This window comes from Capra hircus, chromosome 15, assembly GCF_001704415.2.
Source record: "Capra hircus breed San Clemente chromosome 15, ASM170441v1, whole genome shotgun sequence".
NCBI classification, from domain to species: domain Eukaryota; kingdom Metazoa; phylum Chordata; class Mammalia; order Artiodactyla; family Bovidae; genus Capra; species Capra hircus.
Genome location: NC_030822.1, coordinates 66,459,901 through 66,475,406, shown reverse-complemented (window position 1 = coordinate 66,475,406; position 15,506 = coordinate 66,459,901). Strand labels below are relative to the sequence as shown.

The 15,506-nt window shown below is 42.8% G+C and overlaps 1 protein-coding gene across 1 annotated transcript in view; it reads right to left on the bottom strand.

The window, feature by feature from the left end:
- PIWIL4 (piwi like RNA-mediated gene silencing 4) overlaps positions 1-13,588 on the bottom strand; it is a 54,880-nt gene extending 41,292 nt beyond the window's left edge. The window contains exons 1-6 of the mRNA XM_018059851.1: positions 13,444-13,588; positions 12,224-12,226; positions 11,687-11,771; positions 9,325-9,450; positions 5,031-5,245; positions 1,682-1,803 (exon numbers count right to left, since the gene is read on the bottom strand). Of these exons, the coding sequence (XP_017915340.1) occupies positions 1,682-1,803; positions 5,031-5,245; positions 9,325-9,450; positions 11,687-11,771; positions 12,224-12,226; positions 13,444-13,527 (635 nt within the window). The 5' untranslated portion in view covers positions 13,528-13,588. The remainder of the gene's footprint in view (positions 1-1,681; positions 1,804-5,030; positions 5,246-9,324; positions 9,451-11,686; positions 11,772-12,223; positions 12,227-13,443) is intronic.

Below are 15,506 nucleotides of genomic sequence, written 5' to 3'. Positions count from 1 at the left end.
AGCCTGTTTCTGTTTTGTAAATAAGTTCAGTGATATCATTTTTTAAATTCTACATACAAGTGATATCATATGATATTTGTCTTTCTCTGGCTTACTTCAATCAGTATGATCATCTCTAGGTCCATCCATATTGCTGCAAACGGCATTATTTCATTCTTTTTAAGACTGAATAGTATTCCACTGCATACATGTGCACATCTTCTTTATCCATTCATCTGCTGATGGACATTTACAATGCTTCCATGTCTTGGCTGTTGTAGATAGTGCTGCTATGAACACTGAGGTGCACGTATCTTTTTGAATTAGAGTTCTTGCTAGGTATATACCAAAAGTGGGATCGCCGGATCATACAGTAGTCTATTTTTAGTTTTTAAAGGAACCTCCATGCTGTTCTCCGCAGTATCTGCACCAAGTTACATTCCTGAGGAGTTTGTTTCTAATGAGTCTATTCCGGCTCCTCGCTGCTACCAAATGACAAGGCTGCCTCTTCAGCGACTAACCCTGGCTGCTTTTGGAACGTGACACATTACTATCTGAAGCTGCCCTGTGCATTGGGGAAATGGAAGAGTTTCAAGTCTGAAAACAGAGGTTCCAGTTGTGTGCTTTTTGGCTACCCACAGTCACCTGAGCCTCAGCCTCCTTATCTGTAAAATGGGGAGTTTAATCATACCTGCCTCAGGGCAACTGAGTAAAGATCAAGAAAACTCTAGCACCAAAGAAAGAGCTCTATCACTACAAAGCACGTTCCAAATGTCAGCTGACTTAAAATAATCAGGGCGGCACATGCAAAAATGGATTCTGAAGAGCGTTTTTTACAGTGCTGAGCTGAGACCCAGATAAGATCGGAAGACACTTGCCTAGACTTCTGACTAGAATTAGGAATCAGTGTATCTGTGTGATGGAAATTCGTCTATGTGTTCTACTCAGTAAACCCAAACTCCTCTCATCCTGTCCAGAGCAAAGGGCTAAAATCTTAGGTTTTTAACATATCACCCTAGTGATCCACACCAACAGCATGGAAAACAGGGGTTCTCAAGCTTCTGAGCTCCCATCTGGGAAGCTTGCCAAAAATATGGATTTTTCAGGCCTCACTCACAAGATTGTGTTCACTAGGTCCAGTGAAGGGCTAGGGAACCTGCATTTTGTGAAGCTGCACCTAACACCCAAGCTGACGCTGAAGCAAGTGATCCTCAGGTCAGTCTGAAGAACACTGAAAAGCTTAGTGACAACCTTCCTCTGTCCCCAGGGACAAGTGGGGAAAGGAAGGGGTCTGAAAGCATTGAAAGCAGATGGTGATGACCTTTCACACCTAAAACAAATCAGCCAGGAGAAAAGCCACTCCTTCAGTTTACTGACCCAGTTTTTACGTCTGGGGATGGAGGCTGGGAGTGGGTACAGGAAAAGGGCAAAGGCACCTGCCCTGGTCCCCGAGACATCACAACCCTTGAGGCCCTTGTCTCAACACAGATGACACTGAATAATGACAGAGGTGCCAGTTCAAGGCTGTGATGGGCTGTGGTGAGTATTACTGCAGTAATACACAGAAGTACACAGAAAACTGCCCTGAAGAGGACATTGCTGCTGGCACACCACCTACAAAATTGCAAATACTTTTAATACCCAGGCTCTACGCGGAAAGGCATCATTGGCCTAAATTAAATTCACACTGGAGGCACTTTACTTTTTGAAGATGATATTGAAGACCTGGATGCACACAGGAGAACTTGCCGGCAGCTCTCTTGTCAGAGTGATAGTCATCTTTACAGTCTTGCCTCTTTGGGTTTCACTCGACAACTCCGTGACCTGGAAAAAGAAGTACTTAAAAGGGACTCTATAGCTTATCCTCCAATGCACAGAATGTGGCTCTGCTAAAGCCGTCAAAACTTCACAAGCTCTACCAAAAACAAAGCTGCAGCTGTTAGTGATGGGACTGATAATCTAATCATCGGGTTAGGTTTGGAAGGTTTTTTCCTCTGTATTTTGCTAATCCCAGAAAAGCAACACATCTCTCCGGTCTCAGATTTCTTAATTGAGAATCAAAACCAGACTCAAGGTTCAAAGATTCAATCCAAAGAGAATTCAGGAATAGGGTTCTTGACCTTTTGGGGGGAAGGGGAGGTACAGGAAAACAGGTCACAACCTACTTTGAGAGTCTGATGAAAGTTACAGACATTCTCCCAAGAAAATGTCACGTATTTGAATACCACAGCAAGGCATATCATGTACCCATTTATAGGAGTTCATGGATGCCCAAAAGCCTACTAATAAAGTGTCCTGCCCATCTTGGGGATTCCCCCATGACTCAGCAGTAAGGAATCTACCTGCAATGCAGGAGATGCTGGAGACGTGTGTTTGATCCCTGGGTCAGGAAGATCCCCTGGAGTAGGAAATGGCAACCCACTCCAGTATTCTTACCTGGAGAACCCCATGGACAGAAGAGCCTGGAAGGCTATGGTCCATGTGGTCACAAAGAGTCAGACATGACTGAGGACGCATGCATGTTGCACGTTGCCCACTTTGAGTTCATGGATTTCAGAAAGAAGCCTCTCAAAAGTTCATTTAAAAAACAAAAAACAAAAAACAAAAAACAACAGAGGAGCAGAGGAAAAGAAAGCAAAGGATAGAGAACAGACCATAGGGAAAGTAAGTGTGGAAAGAGAGAAGAAAACCATGACAGTTTAGACAGGAAATCTGATTTCATTTTTAAAAGGCCTAGAGAAAGCCCTAGAGCTCTAATAATCCGGAACCACATGCTAACAGTATAGTGAATGCATGAATGGGTCTTTATACCAGGTGCCTAACTAAATGTAAAGCTCCTTAGACCAAGCAAGGCTCAGTAGAGATTTTTTTTGGAATAAAAGAATGAATAGATCAGCCAGTAGAATCAATGGTCGAGGATTTTTCAGAAGGGTGAGGAATTAGAAGAGGCCAGTTCATTAGCAGGCATTTATGTATTTTCTATAGTGAAAGTGTAGTTTTAACGGCTTTCAGGCTGAACCAAGAATGTAGGGCAGGGATGGAAACAAAGAGAAATGCACCCTTTCACAAGTGATGAGATACTTCACTGAAGTGTTTCTTGCCTCAGGTAAAACTGTACAAAAGTCTGGGACTTCCCTGGTGGTCCAGTGATTAAGAATCTGCCTGTACGTGGAAGGACAAGATGATCTTCAATGATAGTAATACCCTTGAAATATGTCATTTAAGTATGAGACTATACTAGCAGGCTATCAACATCTGTCATGGGACAAAATATTGAGGGACCAATAAGGACTTAGGATGAATGAAAATGTTTCTAAATTTATAGATCCAGATTTTACGTGTTCTTAAATCTAATCATATGGTATAATTTTAAAATTCCATATTCAGATGAAATAAACACTCAGGTAGCTCCTATAAATCCTAGAATTTCATGAACCGATAAAGGCTCCAAGAGTGTTCAGAAAAGCACTTCTTGAGGAAATTCACAAAGGTTCACAGGGAATCTAGAAATTTACATTTATGCTCTAGCTTGTCATCCTGTTCAAGATGCTGAACTAAAATGATTACACTTTCCAAGGGACAGAAGCATCAAGTTTTAATTCAATATTCTGCTTTAGTTTTTCATACAGAAACTGGTTCTTTTTCTTTGTAATAATTTTACTATTGCCTTAGAACAAAGCATATGATAAAAACCTCAATATTTGTATTTTGATTTTAGGACTAAAAATGGGAAGGTGTAAAAAAATAGATATGAATCATGCAATTGCCATATCCAAAGGTCATAACCATTCAAAAATATCCTTAAGATTGATATACGCATGTGTCCTCAGTTGCTTCAGCCATGTCCAACCCATTGCGACCCTATGGACTATAGCCTGTCAGGCTCCTCTGTCCATGGGGTTCTCTAGGCAAGAATACTGGAGTGGGTTGCCATGCCCTCCTCCAGAGGATCTTCCCAACCCATGGATGGAACCTACATCTGCATTGTAGGCAGATTCTTTTCTGCTGAGCTACCAGGGCAGCCCTAAGATCGACATCAGTTCAGTTCAGCTAGTTCAGTTCAGCCACTCAGTCTTGTCTCACTCTTTGCGACCCCATGGACTGCAGCACACCAGGCCTCCCTGTCCCTCACCAACTCCCGGAGCTTGCTCAAACTCATGTCCATTGAGCCAGTGATGCCATCCAACCATCTCATCCTCTGTCTTCCCCTTCTCTTTTCCAAAGAGTCAGTTCTTTGCATCAGGTGGCCAAAGTGTTGCAGTTTAAGCTTCAGCATCAGTCTTTCCAATGAATATTCAGGACTGATTTCCTTTAGGATTGAGTGGTTGGATCTCCTTGCTGTCCAAGGGACTCTCAAGAGTCTTCTCCACACCACAGTTCAAAAGCATCAATTCTTTGGCGCTCAGCTTTCTTTATAGTGCAAATCTCACATCCATACATGACTACTGGAAAAACCATAGCTTTGACTAGATGGACCTTTGTTGGCAAAGTAATGTCTCTGCTTTTTAATATGCTGTCTAAGTTGGTGATAGCTTTTCTTTCAAGGAGCAAGATTGATATAAGTAACTGCTATTTCATATGATGGAACAAGTCATGAAAAATGACAGTTTTAGAATCAGGATTGGTGTAAAGTCAATCCTTTGGACAGATGGACAGAATGCACAGGAGCGGAAAAAAAAAAAAGTAAATTTAAAGGTCTGAGGCCACAGGGTAAACGCTGTTTCTTAAACTCTTGCCTATTTTGGGAAAAGTTTAAAAAAGATTCCTCTCTCAAGGACACTTTGCCTTGAAAAAAAATTGTCAAAAAAGCAGTATTTGTATTACAGCTCTTCTTTCTAAAATGCCTGACCAGCAGCTTCTTAATTAGGAAATCAATTGCTGATGAGGTCTTAATTAAGAAGTCTTTTGCTCTCAGGCATGGGAATAGGAAAGAAAAGGAGCGAGTGACCCACTTATTCCAGCTGTCATGAAAATCAGCTAACCTCTAAAATCTATATGGAGGAGTATAAATATATGCATATGTGTGTGTTTAAAAATTAACCATACTATACCTTTTCTTCTAGCTTTTGTGAGAGAAAAAGGATGACACCATCAAATGCTTTTGCTTTGTTGGAGAGTTCCCTGTGACTATAAAGCAGAGCAATTCTCAGCCTTCTAGATTCTATATCCGGACTATATGTCACATGATACTGGTATAGCTGCCAGTCCTGGGGCACGTCTAAATTAAAGAGATTTGTGACCAGTTTCACAGGTATTCCACTGGAACCTGAAGAAAACAAATAGAAAATATTTTTTAATGAAAAAAAATGCATCATGTTCATATTAATCGTGGCATTCAAAAATTTATGTGCATATGCATAATTGCTACTGGAAAGCAAGGACTTTTGTTCAGTGATACGAAGTAAGCTTGAGTAACCAGCAGCCTGATAACCTTACATGCATGCATGCTAAGTCACTTCAGTCGTGTCTGACTCTTTGGGATCCTATGGACTGTAGCCCACCAGGCTCCTCTGTCCATGGGATTCTCCAGGCAAGAATACTGGAATGGGTTGCCATGCCCTCCTCCAGGGGATCTTCCCAACCCAAGGATGGAACCAATGTCTCATGTTCCCTGCATCAGTAGGCAGATTCTTTACCACTAGAGCCACCTGGAAAGCAGAGTCCTACAAACTAAAGGATCACACTGGCAAAGCAGGCCTCATAAGAACCAAAGAGCAGGAAGTGACCTTGTTTGGGGAGAAGAGAAACATCTGAATTCAACTACCCTAGAACTCTTTCCAAAGACTGCCTTCCCGCTGATTCTGTGCAATTCAAATCATTCAAGTGAAAATTTTGTAACTGAGCAAGACCCCATGGGGCCTTCCTGGGACAGACCCTTCTTCCATTATCGTCTGCTTTCGCTCCTCTCTAAGTACCTAGATAATAGTATCTAGTGCACATTTCCTGAACTGTTTTACAGATGCTAAAAGTGATCATGTAGCTTCTAGACTTACTGGCACCTAAGGATTAATAGGGCTTCCCAGGTGGCTCAGTGGTAAAGAATCCGCCTGCCAACGCAGGGGACATGAGTTTAATCCCTGGGTCACAAAGATCCCCTGCTCCAGAATTCTTGCCTGGAAAAGCCCATGGACAGAGAAGCCTGGCTGGCTATAGATCATGGGGTTGCAAAGAGTCGGACACTGAGCGACTGAGCATACACACACACCAGGAAGTTTGGGCTTTCTGAGCATTAGCTGTCCTAGACTCCTTGTTCAGTGCCTCATAATAAACACTGCACTTTCCCTAACCGCAACCTGGTGTGTCAGCAGATTGACTACTGCGCGTGGGTGAGGGGACCCATTTGGTTTGATAAGTTTCAGATGCTGCTCTTAAATTATAGGGCTTCCCTGATAGCTAAGCTGGTAAAGAATCTGCCTGCAATGCAGGAGACCTGGGTTCAATCCCTGGGTTGGAAAGATCCCCTGGAGAAGGGAAAGGCTACCCATTCCAGTATTCTGGCCTGGAGAATTCCATGGACTGTGTGATCAATGGATCCTTGTACAGTGCCTCACAATAAACACTGCAATTTCCTTCACTACAACACAGTGTGTCAGTAGACTGACTTTACTACACGTGGGTGAGGGGACCTGCTTGGTCTGATAACAGCTTTAGATGCTGCTCTCAGATTAGAAAGAAACTCTCCAGTTTTTTACCATGAATATAGCCCCCCACCCCATTCTCTTGGAAATTCAGATAATAAAAAGTTCACCATATTTCAGAAAATATTGAAACACTACAGTCAGTGGTCAGATGGCTCTGTAAGCCCCAGAGAAGGAACAGAAGAAGAAATTTCACATCTTCCCTGTGTGAGAACAGACAGGACTCTGGGCTTCTGTTTTTTGCAGGCATAGGAAGGCCATGTGAGCTTCCCGGAACTCCAGGCCCTACAGAACTTTTATTCACCTCCTCAAAATCTAGAGGACAGGGACTTCCCTGGGTCAGTGGCAGATTCCAGGTCCCAATGCAGGGTACCTGGGTTCCATCCCCGGTCAGGGACCCAGATCCCACACACTGCAACCAAGAGTTTAGAAGGTGAAGGTGAAGGTGAAGTCGCTCAGTCGTGTCCGACTCTTTGCGACCCCATGGACTGTAACCTACTAGGCTTCTCCGTCCATAGGATTCTCCAGGCAAGAATACTGGAGTGGATTGCCATTTCCTTCTCCAGGGGATCTTCCCGCCCCAGGGATCGAACCCGGGTCTCCCGCATTGGAGGCAGATGCTTTAACCTCTGAGCCACCAGGGAAGCCATGAGTTTAGAAGTCACACCCAAAGATCCTGAATGCAGCAATGAAGACACCCAGCATAGCCGAAGAATAAATACACATTTTAAAAATTGTTTTAAAAAACTCTACAGGACAAACTCTAGGAGGGCACAAAGGAAATACTCTCACCTCTCCTCCGAAGGAACTATCCAGTGTTTCGCCTAACAAGACAGAATTACCAAACAGTCACTGTTTTGCATTTCTCATGGAGGAAGTGGAAACATGAACCCTGAGGTCATGAGGATAAAAGAGTATCCTGTGTACCTTAGGAAATATTCCCTCAGTTTTGACATGTGTATTGACTGAAAAATAACACACAACTTAAAAGATGAGAATTATGTTTTATTCAGTGGGCAAAACTGAGGGCTTAAGCTTGGGATACAGCATCTCAGATAACTCCTGAGAGTCTGCCTGTAAGGAAGCAAGGGAAGAGCCAGATAGGAGTTTTTGCAACAAAGACCAGCGAGTCGGAAGCTCTAAAGATGATTGTAATTAAAGAAAGCCAGACATCCTGTGTTAATGACTTTAGCACCTTTCTATGTATCAAAGTGACAGTGTTAGTCATTCAGTCATGCCTAGCTCTTTGCGAACCCCATAAGCCACCCCAGCTCCTCTGTCCATGGAATTCTCCAGGTAAGAACACTGGAGTGGGTTGTTGCCGTTCCCTTCTCCAGGGGATCTTCCTGACTTAGGGATCAAACCTGGGTTGCCTGCATTGCAGATGGATTCTTTCTACATGGGAAGATGCAAAGGTCAGGGTTCACTGAAATCATTTCTTTGCAATGCACCTCAGCTACAGGGGCCAGTATCCTATTCTTTCCCACCCCAAGTCTCCTTAGGGTACACTGTTGGAGAGTGGCTGCAGTAACTGAGGGCTTAGCAGTGGGCAGCTTCATCCTTAATGTAAATTAACAACATCCTTAATTTACTGACACAGTAGGCAATGCTTTTTTTCATTGACATGTGTAAATACTCAGTAGGAACAAGGAATCATTGTGCTATTTTATTCAAAGGAAAGCTTTTTTGTCACTGTCCTCCCAAAGGCCATGCCAACATATTTTAGCTGCTCCTATTAATGGACAAACTACAGTGTCCGAGTGGGCAAGCAACCCTTTGAGATGACTTAACCAAGTGTGTTCAAACTGTAATCCTGTCTCATTAGTGCTCCAGTTATGAAAATAAGTGAGGCAAAGCATCACATTTCACAGAAAGACTAGGATACAACAGAATGGATCCAAGAGCCCTGCCACTGGAAGGGCAACACTGCCGCATGAAACTTTGTTTCAATTGCGTGTATGATGGATAAGGATTTATCTACTTATGTCTGTTGCATGGTTTGAAAGAGTTTGCAAAAGACTGATCTGCAGGCTTTCTGCATCACGGAGTCTTTTTTTGGAGGGAATTACAGTCTTTGGAGGATCCTATAAAAACAGTAGGCCTACTTTTCCAAAAATACACATAAAATTTTAGGTTGCAATTTCAAGGGTAAACCTAGAATCATCATAAAGAATTCCCCAAACAGGCTACATTTTTCTTTTTAGAGCTTAAGTCCAGAAAGGTTATTTTTCCCCATATAAGAAAAAGTTGAGAAAGGGACAAAGCATCTTTGCAGGCCCCTACCTCAGAGGTAAGGAGAAAATGTTTTCAATGTATGAAATGTAGTTTTACAGAAAATGTCATTCTTCCGATTATTAAAAGAGATAATTAAGGCTAAAACAATGAGTGTCTAGATAATGTTTTTGTTTGGTTTGGGTTTTTTTGCCTTTCTTTTTCTATAGTTATTTTAAATTGATCGATGACTGCTTTCCAATATTGGTTTGATTTCTGTCATACATCAACATGAATTAACTGTAGGTATACATATGTCCCCTCCCTCCTAAACCTTCCTGCCACCCTTACATAATGTTTTAAATATAGCAGATGTTCAATACATATCTTTGAAGTCAAGATATGAATTTATTTTAGATCTGGAAATTAAAATTCCTTAGGCAAGATTTGGTAATATTAAAAAGAAAGAAAGGTGAGTAACATGAAGAGTGAGTACCTGTTTTGCAGTCTCTCACATGGGTCAGTTTCTCCCTGGTACAGACAGACAAATCCATGACGTCTCGTCTGACTTTCCCACCTCTTTCCTTGGAGGTACATCCAGAATCACTCGAAGATATACCACCTGCATCTAAAATATGAAGAAAACACCATAACATCTCATATTTCATGCTAGTGATACTGCTTACAACTATTATATAAAAAGTGCATCTAGAACCAAAACTCAGATTTTTGTGGCTTTTAATAAAACTGACCCATATTGCTGAAAACAATGGGGAATGTACAGAAGTCTGCGGCCTGAAAATTGAAAATTGTGAAGGAAGCATGGTATGTTTTCTTAAGAATAACAGACCCTGGGTTAGTCCCACCTCATATAACATATGGGGCTGCTCTGATTCTCCTCTTGACTAAGGAGGAGGCTCTCTCTCCCTACATTCTGCTCCATGCCCACTGTTGGAGGGTTGGTCTCCCTCCTGTAGCTCTTGTATAACACCTGAAGAATTACAAATTAAGACTGTCCACATCAACTTCTGCACAGATTGAGGCTGAAAATCTCCCAACTTTCCCAACCACAGGAAGAGAAATGCCCAGAGGCTGTCATCAGTTTTTATGCTAGAGCATTCCTCTGAGAATGAAAGTCAGCACTTCACCTTGGGGCATGTCAGTGTTTTAGGATCTAGAAAACATGAAACTGAAGTCTATTTCCAGATGAATATCTCCTTTGTTAAACGAGTATAGCGATGCCGATTTTGGATATAACTTTGACACTTTGAAGATAATATGAAAATATAAATTTTACATCACAAAATTATTACTACAAAGTAACATGACTATTAATATACAAATCTCTTTCCTTTGATATAGTCATGATATGCAACTACCCCAAAGGGCACTACCCACTCACCCAAAACTGCTGTCCATACCCTTTCAGTGGAGTCGGAGTCTTCCAGGAAAATAACGTAATTTATTTCATTTTTAAAAATTTGATTATTCTTGCTAATTATCCATATAACTTACTGTTCAAATACTGTCTGGTGGTTTCTAAAAATTCAGCCTACCACAGATGCTGGGAAAGACTGAAGGCAGGAGGAGATGGTTGGATGGTATCACCAACTCGATGGACAGGAGTCTGAGCAAGCTCCGGGAGTTGGTGATGGACAGGGAAGCCTGGCATGCTGTAGCCCATGGGGTCGCAAAGAGTCGGACATGACTGAGTGACTGAACTGATAGAATGGTAGTTGCCAGAGTCTGGTGAAAATCGTTCAGTTGTGTCCGACTCTTTGTGACCCCGTGAACTATACAGTCCCTGGAATTCTCCAGGCCAGAGTACTGGAATGGGTAGCCTTTCCCTTCTCCAGGGAATCTTCCCAACCCAGGGATCAAACCCAGGTCTCCTGCATTGCAGGCGGATTCTTTACCAACTGAGCTATCAGGGAAGACCACCAGAGTTTGGGGGGAGGGGCAAATGGAGAAATATTGTTAAATTTGTACAAAGTTTCAATTTTGCAAGAGCAGAAAGGTTCCAGAGATGGATAATGGCAATGGTTGCACAACAGGGGGAATATTGTTAATGCCACTGGACTGTGCACTTCAACATTGTTAAAACGGTCAATTTTACATTCCACATATTTTACCACGATTTTTAAAACTAAAAATATTCAGTCTACCCTCAACGGATGAACAGTTTCCATCACTTGCTAGTCACAAGGATGTGCAGCAGATGTGGAAAGAAATTCTCAAAAAAAAAGCTGGAATAACACTTGCATAATGGCAACAGGGCTGGAATTACGAGACCATACATTTACATTGTCTAAGTCACTTGGTCTGCAGTACTCTATCACAGCGGCCCTGGGAAACTAGCCCATTGGGCAGCCAACTCGCACTGTGTGCTATGGGCTATTTAGCGTAGCATGTCGACAGGTATCTTGAGGTCAAATCTGGATTTGCAGGGAAGAGGACTACCATCAAATGGTGATGTCTACCACAGGTGGGAAAGGAAGACAGAATGGGAAACAGGCATGCCAGGTTTCTACCATCTCTGCAAGGCAATAGTATCGACATTTGTATGTCATAAAGTATTTTTAAAGATTTTTTTTCCAAATTTATTCAGTAAGAAACAGCAAGAAATCAGAAAAACTCGCTTCCTAATGTCTGGGGGTTCCCAGCTGCCGAACACTATCAGGAAATTCAGTGGCAGACTCTGTGTTTGGAGGTCTCAAAGAAACACAACAAACACAGAGGGATGCTTCAAGGAAAGGAAGACAGGATGCTCAAGAAGCGAATCTGCTGCTCAAAGGCTTGGTTGAGTCACTCCTATTCCATTCAGATGGGATGGAACTGAATGGAACAGACGGAGCTGCACTTACATTTCTGTGAAATCCTGCTTGTTCTCGCACAGTCACTGCTAGAGGATGCTTCATTATCAATTAGCGCAATAGATGGAGGCTGAAATGAGTAAAGATATTTGGTCAGAGTTAAGATATTAAGTCATAAACTAAAACCTTAGCACGAGATGAGAATGAGAATGGCATCATGTCCTATGTCACTAGAGTACCATGAGCTAGGAAAAGAAAATGTTTGCAGGTAAGATGCTTGAGAGAGGAGCAAAGACTGCCCATTTTAGAAAAGAAGATAAAGCAGAGCCACAGTTTTCCCCATTCATTAATCTTTGATTTCAATGCTAACCTTGAGCCAGAGGCCTTTAGCCTCCAGAGGCAAAGGTGTGAGCCTTGCACCCAAAAGTGAAGTTGCTCAGTTGTGTCCGACTCTTTGGGACCCCACGGACTGTAGCCTACCAGGCTCCTCTGTCCATGGGATTTTCCAGGCAGGAATATTGGAGTGGGTTGGATTTCCTTCTCCAAGAAGGTCATCAAATGGAAGGAGGTACAGGTGGTCACAAGCTTCCTGGTGACAGATGATGAAGAATTTGCCTGCAATGCAGGAGACACAGGTTCAATCCCTGGAGAAGGAACTGGCAACCCACTCCGGTGCTCTTGCCTGGAGAAATCCATGGACAGAGGAGCCTGCTGGACTATAGTCCATGGGATCGCACAGGGCTGGACACGACTGAAGCAACTAACACACACACACAGATGATCAAAGACCTCACACTTCTGTAGCCCTCAGACATAGGGACTCTGATGTGAACAAGTTTGTAGCAAGAAAATAAACTGAGCCCAGAGGATCTGGGCCACCAGTCTGATGATGACACTCCTGAAAAAAACTGGTCCAAAACTAGTTCACAAAACAGATGGAGAACCATTAATATTTTCTCTTTACAGTAATTCTCTGTTGAAGAAGGTATAAATCAGTCTACTTTTTTAAAAAAAGGGAAAAATCAACAGAAGACCTCTTTATGAAAGTAAAGGCATAATAAAGACATACTACTCACACAGCACTTCTGGTCTAAGATGTTACTCCAAATACTAAGTTTTTGCTAACTATTGCTCCAAATATCAAGTGTAACATCACTCAGAAATTGCAGATATGCTTCTCAATTCAACCAAGCTGCCTAAGTTTAATAAGAAGCCCTATGCACAGTGGCTGATTCTAAATTTTTTAAAAATTTATTATTATTATTATCATTATTATTTTACTTTACAATATTGTATTGGTTTTGCCATACATCAACATGAATCCACCACGGATGTACACGTGTTCCCAATCCTGAACCCCCCTCCCACCTCCCTCCCTGTACCATCCCTCTGGGTCATTCCAGTGCACCAGCCATTTGTGTTTGAAATTATTTCTTTTTTATATAAATTAGGGAGATGGGTCATATTAAGTTACATACCAAATAATAGTACTTTTAAAGGTACAGTCTTTTTCACCAGGAGCCTTGCAAACGAATAAAGTAATTAAAACTCAGGAAACAGAAAAGAGTGATCCACTCGCCTCCCACTTTCAGTCCTTTTCAGCGGCCAAAACATCTACATTAATATCATACTCGGATAAGCTTCCCAACGGAAAATACATATACATGTATATGAGAAACCCTGGAAAGACTCAAAGTTGAAAGAGAAGAGAAGAGAAGTCGCTGCTTTCTAGCAAAGAGGGAAAGAGATGGGCAGAGAAAGGCAGTGTCCACGGAGGAGCGGAGGGAGGGAAACAGCTCAGCTGGAGGCCCCCGGGCACGCCCCACCTCCGTGGCGACGGGGCTCCGGGCCATGCCCCGTGCCCTCCCGCGGGCGCGGCCGCTCATGTCCCCGCGGAGCCCAGAGGCAGCCAAGTCTCCGTGAGGGCGCTTCTTCACCGGCGTCCAGACAGCACAGCACCAACAGGGGCGGAGGGGGTGGATCTACGCAGAATCGCAGCCGGGGCTCCCGCGTGGGTGGAGCCGGCGCCCAGAGGGGGCGGGGAGCGCGTGGGCCGGAAGCGGTGGGAGATTGCAGCCAGACTTTTCTTTGCATCTGCCGCTGGGTCATGGAAAAAGCAAGAGAGTTCCAGAAAAACATCTATTTCTGCTTTATTGACTATGCCAAAGCCTTTGACTCTGTGGATCACAATAAACTGTAGAAAATTCTGAAAGAGATGGGACTACCAGACCACCTAACCTGCCTCTTGAGAAATCTGTATGCAGGCCAGGAAGCAACAGTTAGAACTGGACATGGAACAACAGACTGGTTCCAAATAGGAAAAGGAGTACGTCAAGGCTGTATATTGTCACCCTGCTTATTTAACTTCTATGCAGAGTACATCATGAGAAACGCTGGACTGGAAGAAACACAAGCTGGAATCAAGATTGCCAGGAGAAATATCAATAACCTCAGATATGCAGATGATACCACCCTTATGGCAGAAAGTGAAGAGGAACTCAAAAGCCTCTTGATGAAAGTGAAAGAGGAGAGTGAAAAAGTTGGCTTAAAGCTCAACATTCAGAAAACGAAGATCATGGCATCCGGTCCCATCACTCCATGGGAAATAGAGGAAACAGTGTCAGACTTTATTTTGGGGGGCTCCAAAATCACTGCAGATGGTGATTGCAGCCATGAAATTAAAAGACGCTTACTCCTTGGAAGAAAAGTTATGACCAACCTAAATAGCATATTGAAAAGCAGAGACATTACTTTGCTGACTAAGGTCCGTGTAGTCAAGGCTATGGTTTTTCCAGTAGTCATTTATGGATGTGAGAGTTGGACTGTGAAGAAGGCTGAGTGCCGAAGAATTGATGCTTTTGAACTGTGGTGTTGGAGAAGACTCTTGAGAGTCCCTTGGACTACAAGGAGATCCAACCAGTCCATTCTGAAGGAGATCAGCCCTGGGATTTCTTTGGAAGGAATGATGCTAAAGCTGAAACTGCAGTACTTTGGCCACCTCATTCGAAGAGTTGACTCATTGGAAAAGACTTTGATGCTGGGAGGGATTGGGGGCAGGAGCAGGGGACGACAGAGGATGAGATGGCTGGATGGCATCACGGACTCGATGGACGTGAGTCTTGAGTGAACTCCGGGAGTTAGTGATGGCCAGGGAGGCCTGGCGTGCTGTGGTTCATGGGGTCGCCAAGAGTCAGACACGACTGAGCGACTGAACTGAACTGAACTGCCCCTCCTCAAATTTATCCAGCTTTCTAGTTTTTGCCCATCAGATGTGTATATAAGGTTGCATCACACTTTTTTGTCTGTGTTACCTGCTCACTCCTGTTCCTGCTTCTTGATTTCTTTGAATATTTCATGTCAGTGTTGTTTCTGAGAAGTATCTGATTAGCCTACTGGGGCATTGGGAGAATTCATTTAAAATTAAATTAATAGAAAAATGTGCAGGAATGCTTTAAAAAAAAAGGGTAGCCATCTCTTCACCTATGTGATAGATGTGAGGGTTTTCTGTTATTGTTCTGTGAATTGTCTGTTTATATCCTTGGCTGTTTTAAATTGTACTTCTCATGTTTTTCTTGTCATTTGAAAGACTTTTTTTCATAACATAGCAAATACCTACTCTTGATTTATCACTTGTTAATTTTAACTATGACGTTCTTTATCTAATCAAGTCTTAATTTCGATGTAGTCAAATCTACTAATGTTTTCAGGTTTTCTTGAAAGAAAAATTTCCCTGCCTTGAATTAACTAGGACTTCATAGGACATTGTATTTCCCTGGTAGCTCCTGTGGTACAGGATCTGCCTGCAATGCAAGAGACCTGGGTTTGACCCCTGGGTTGGGAATATACCCTGGAGAAGGGAATGGCA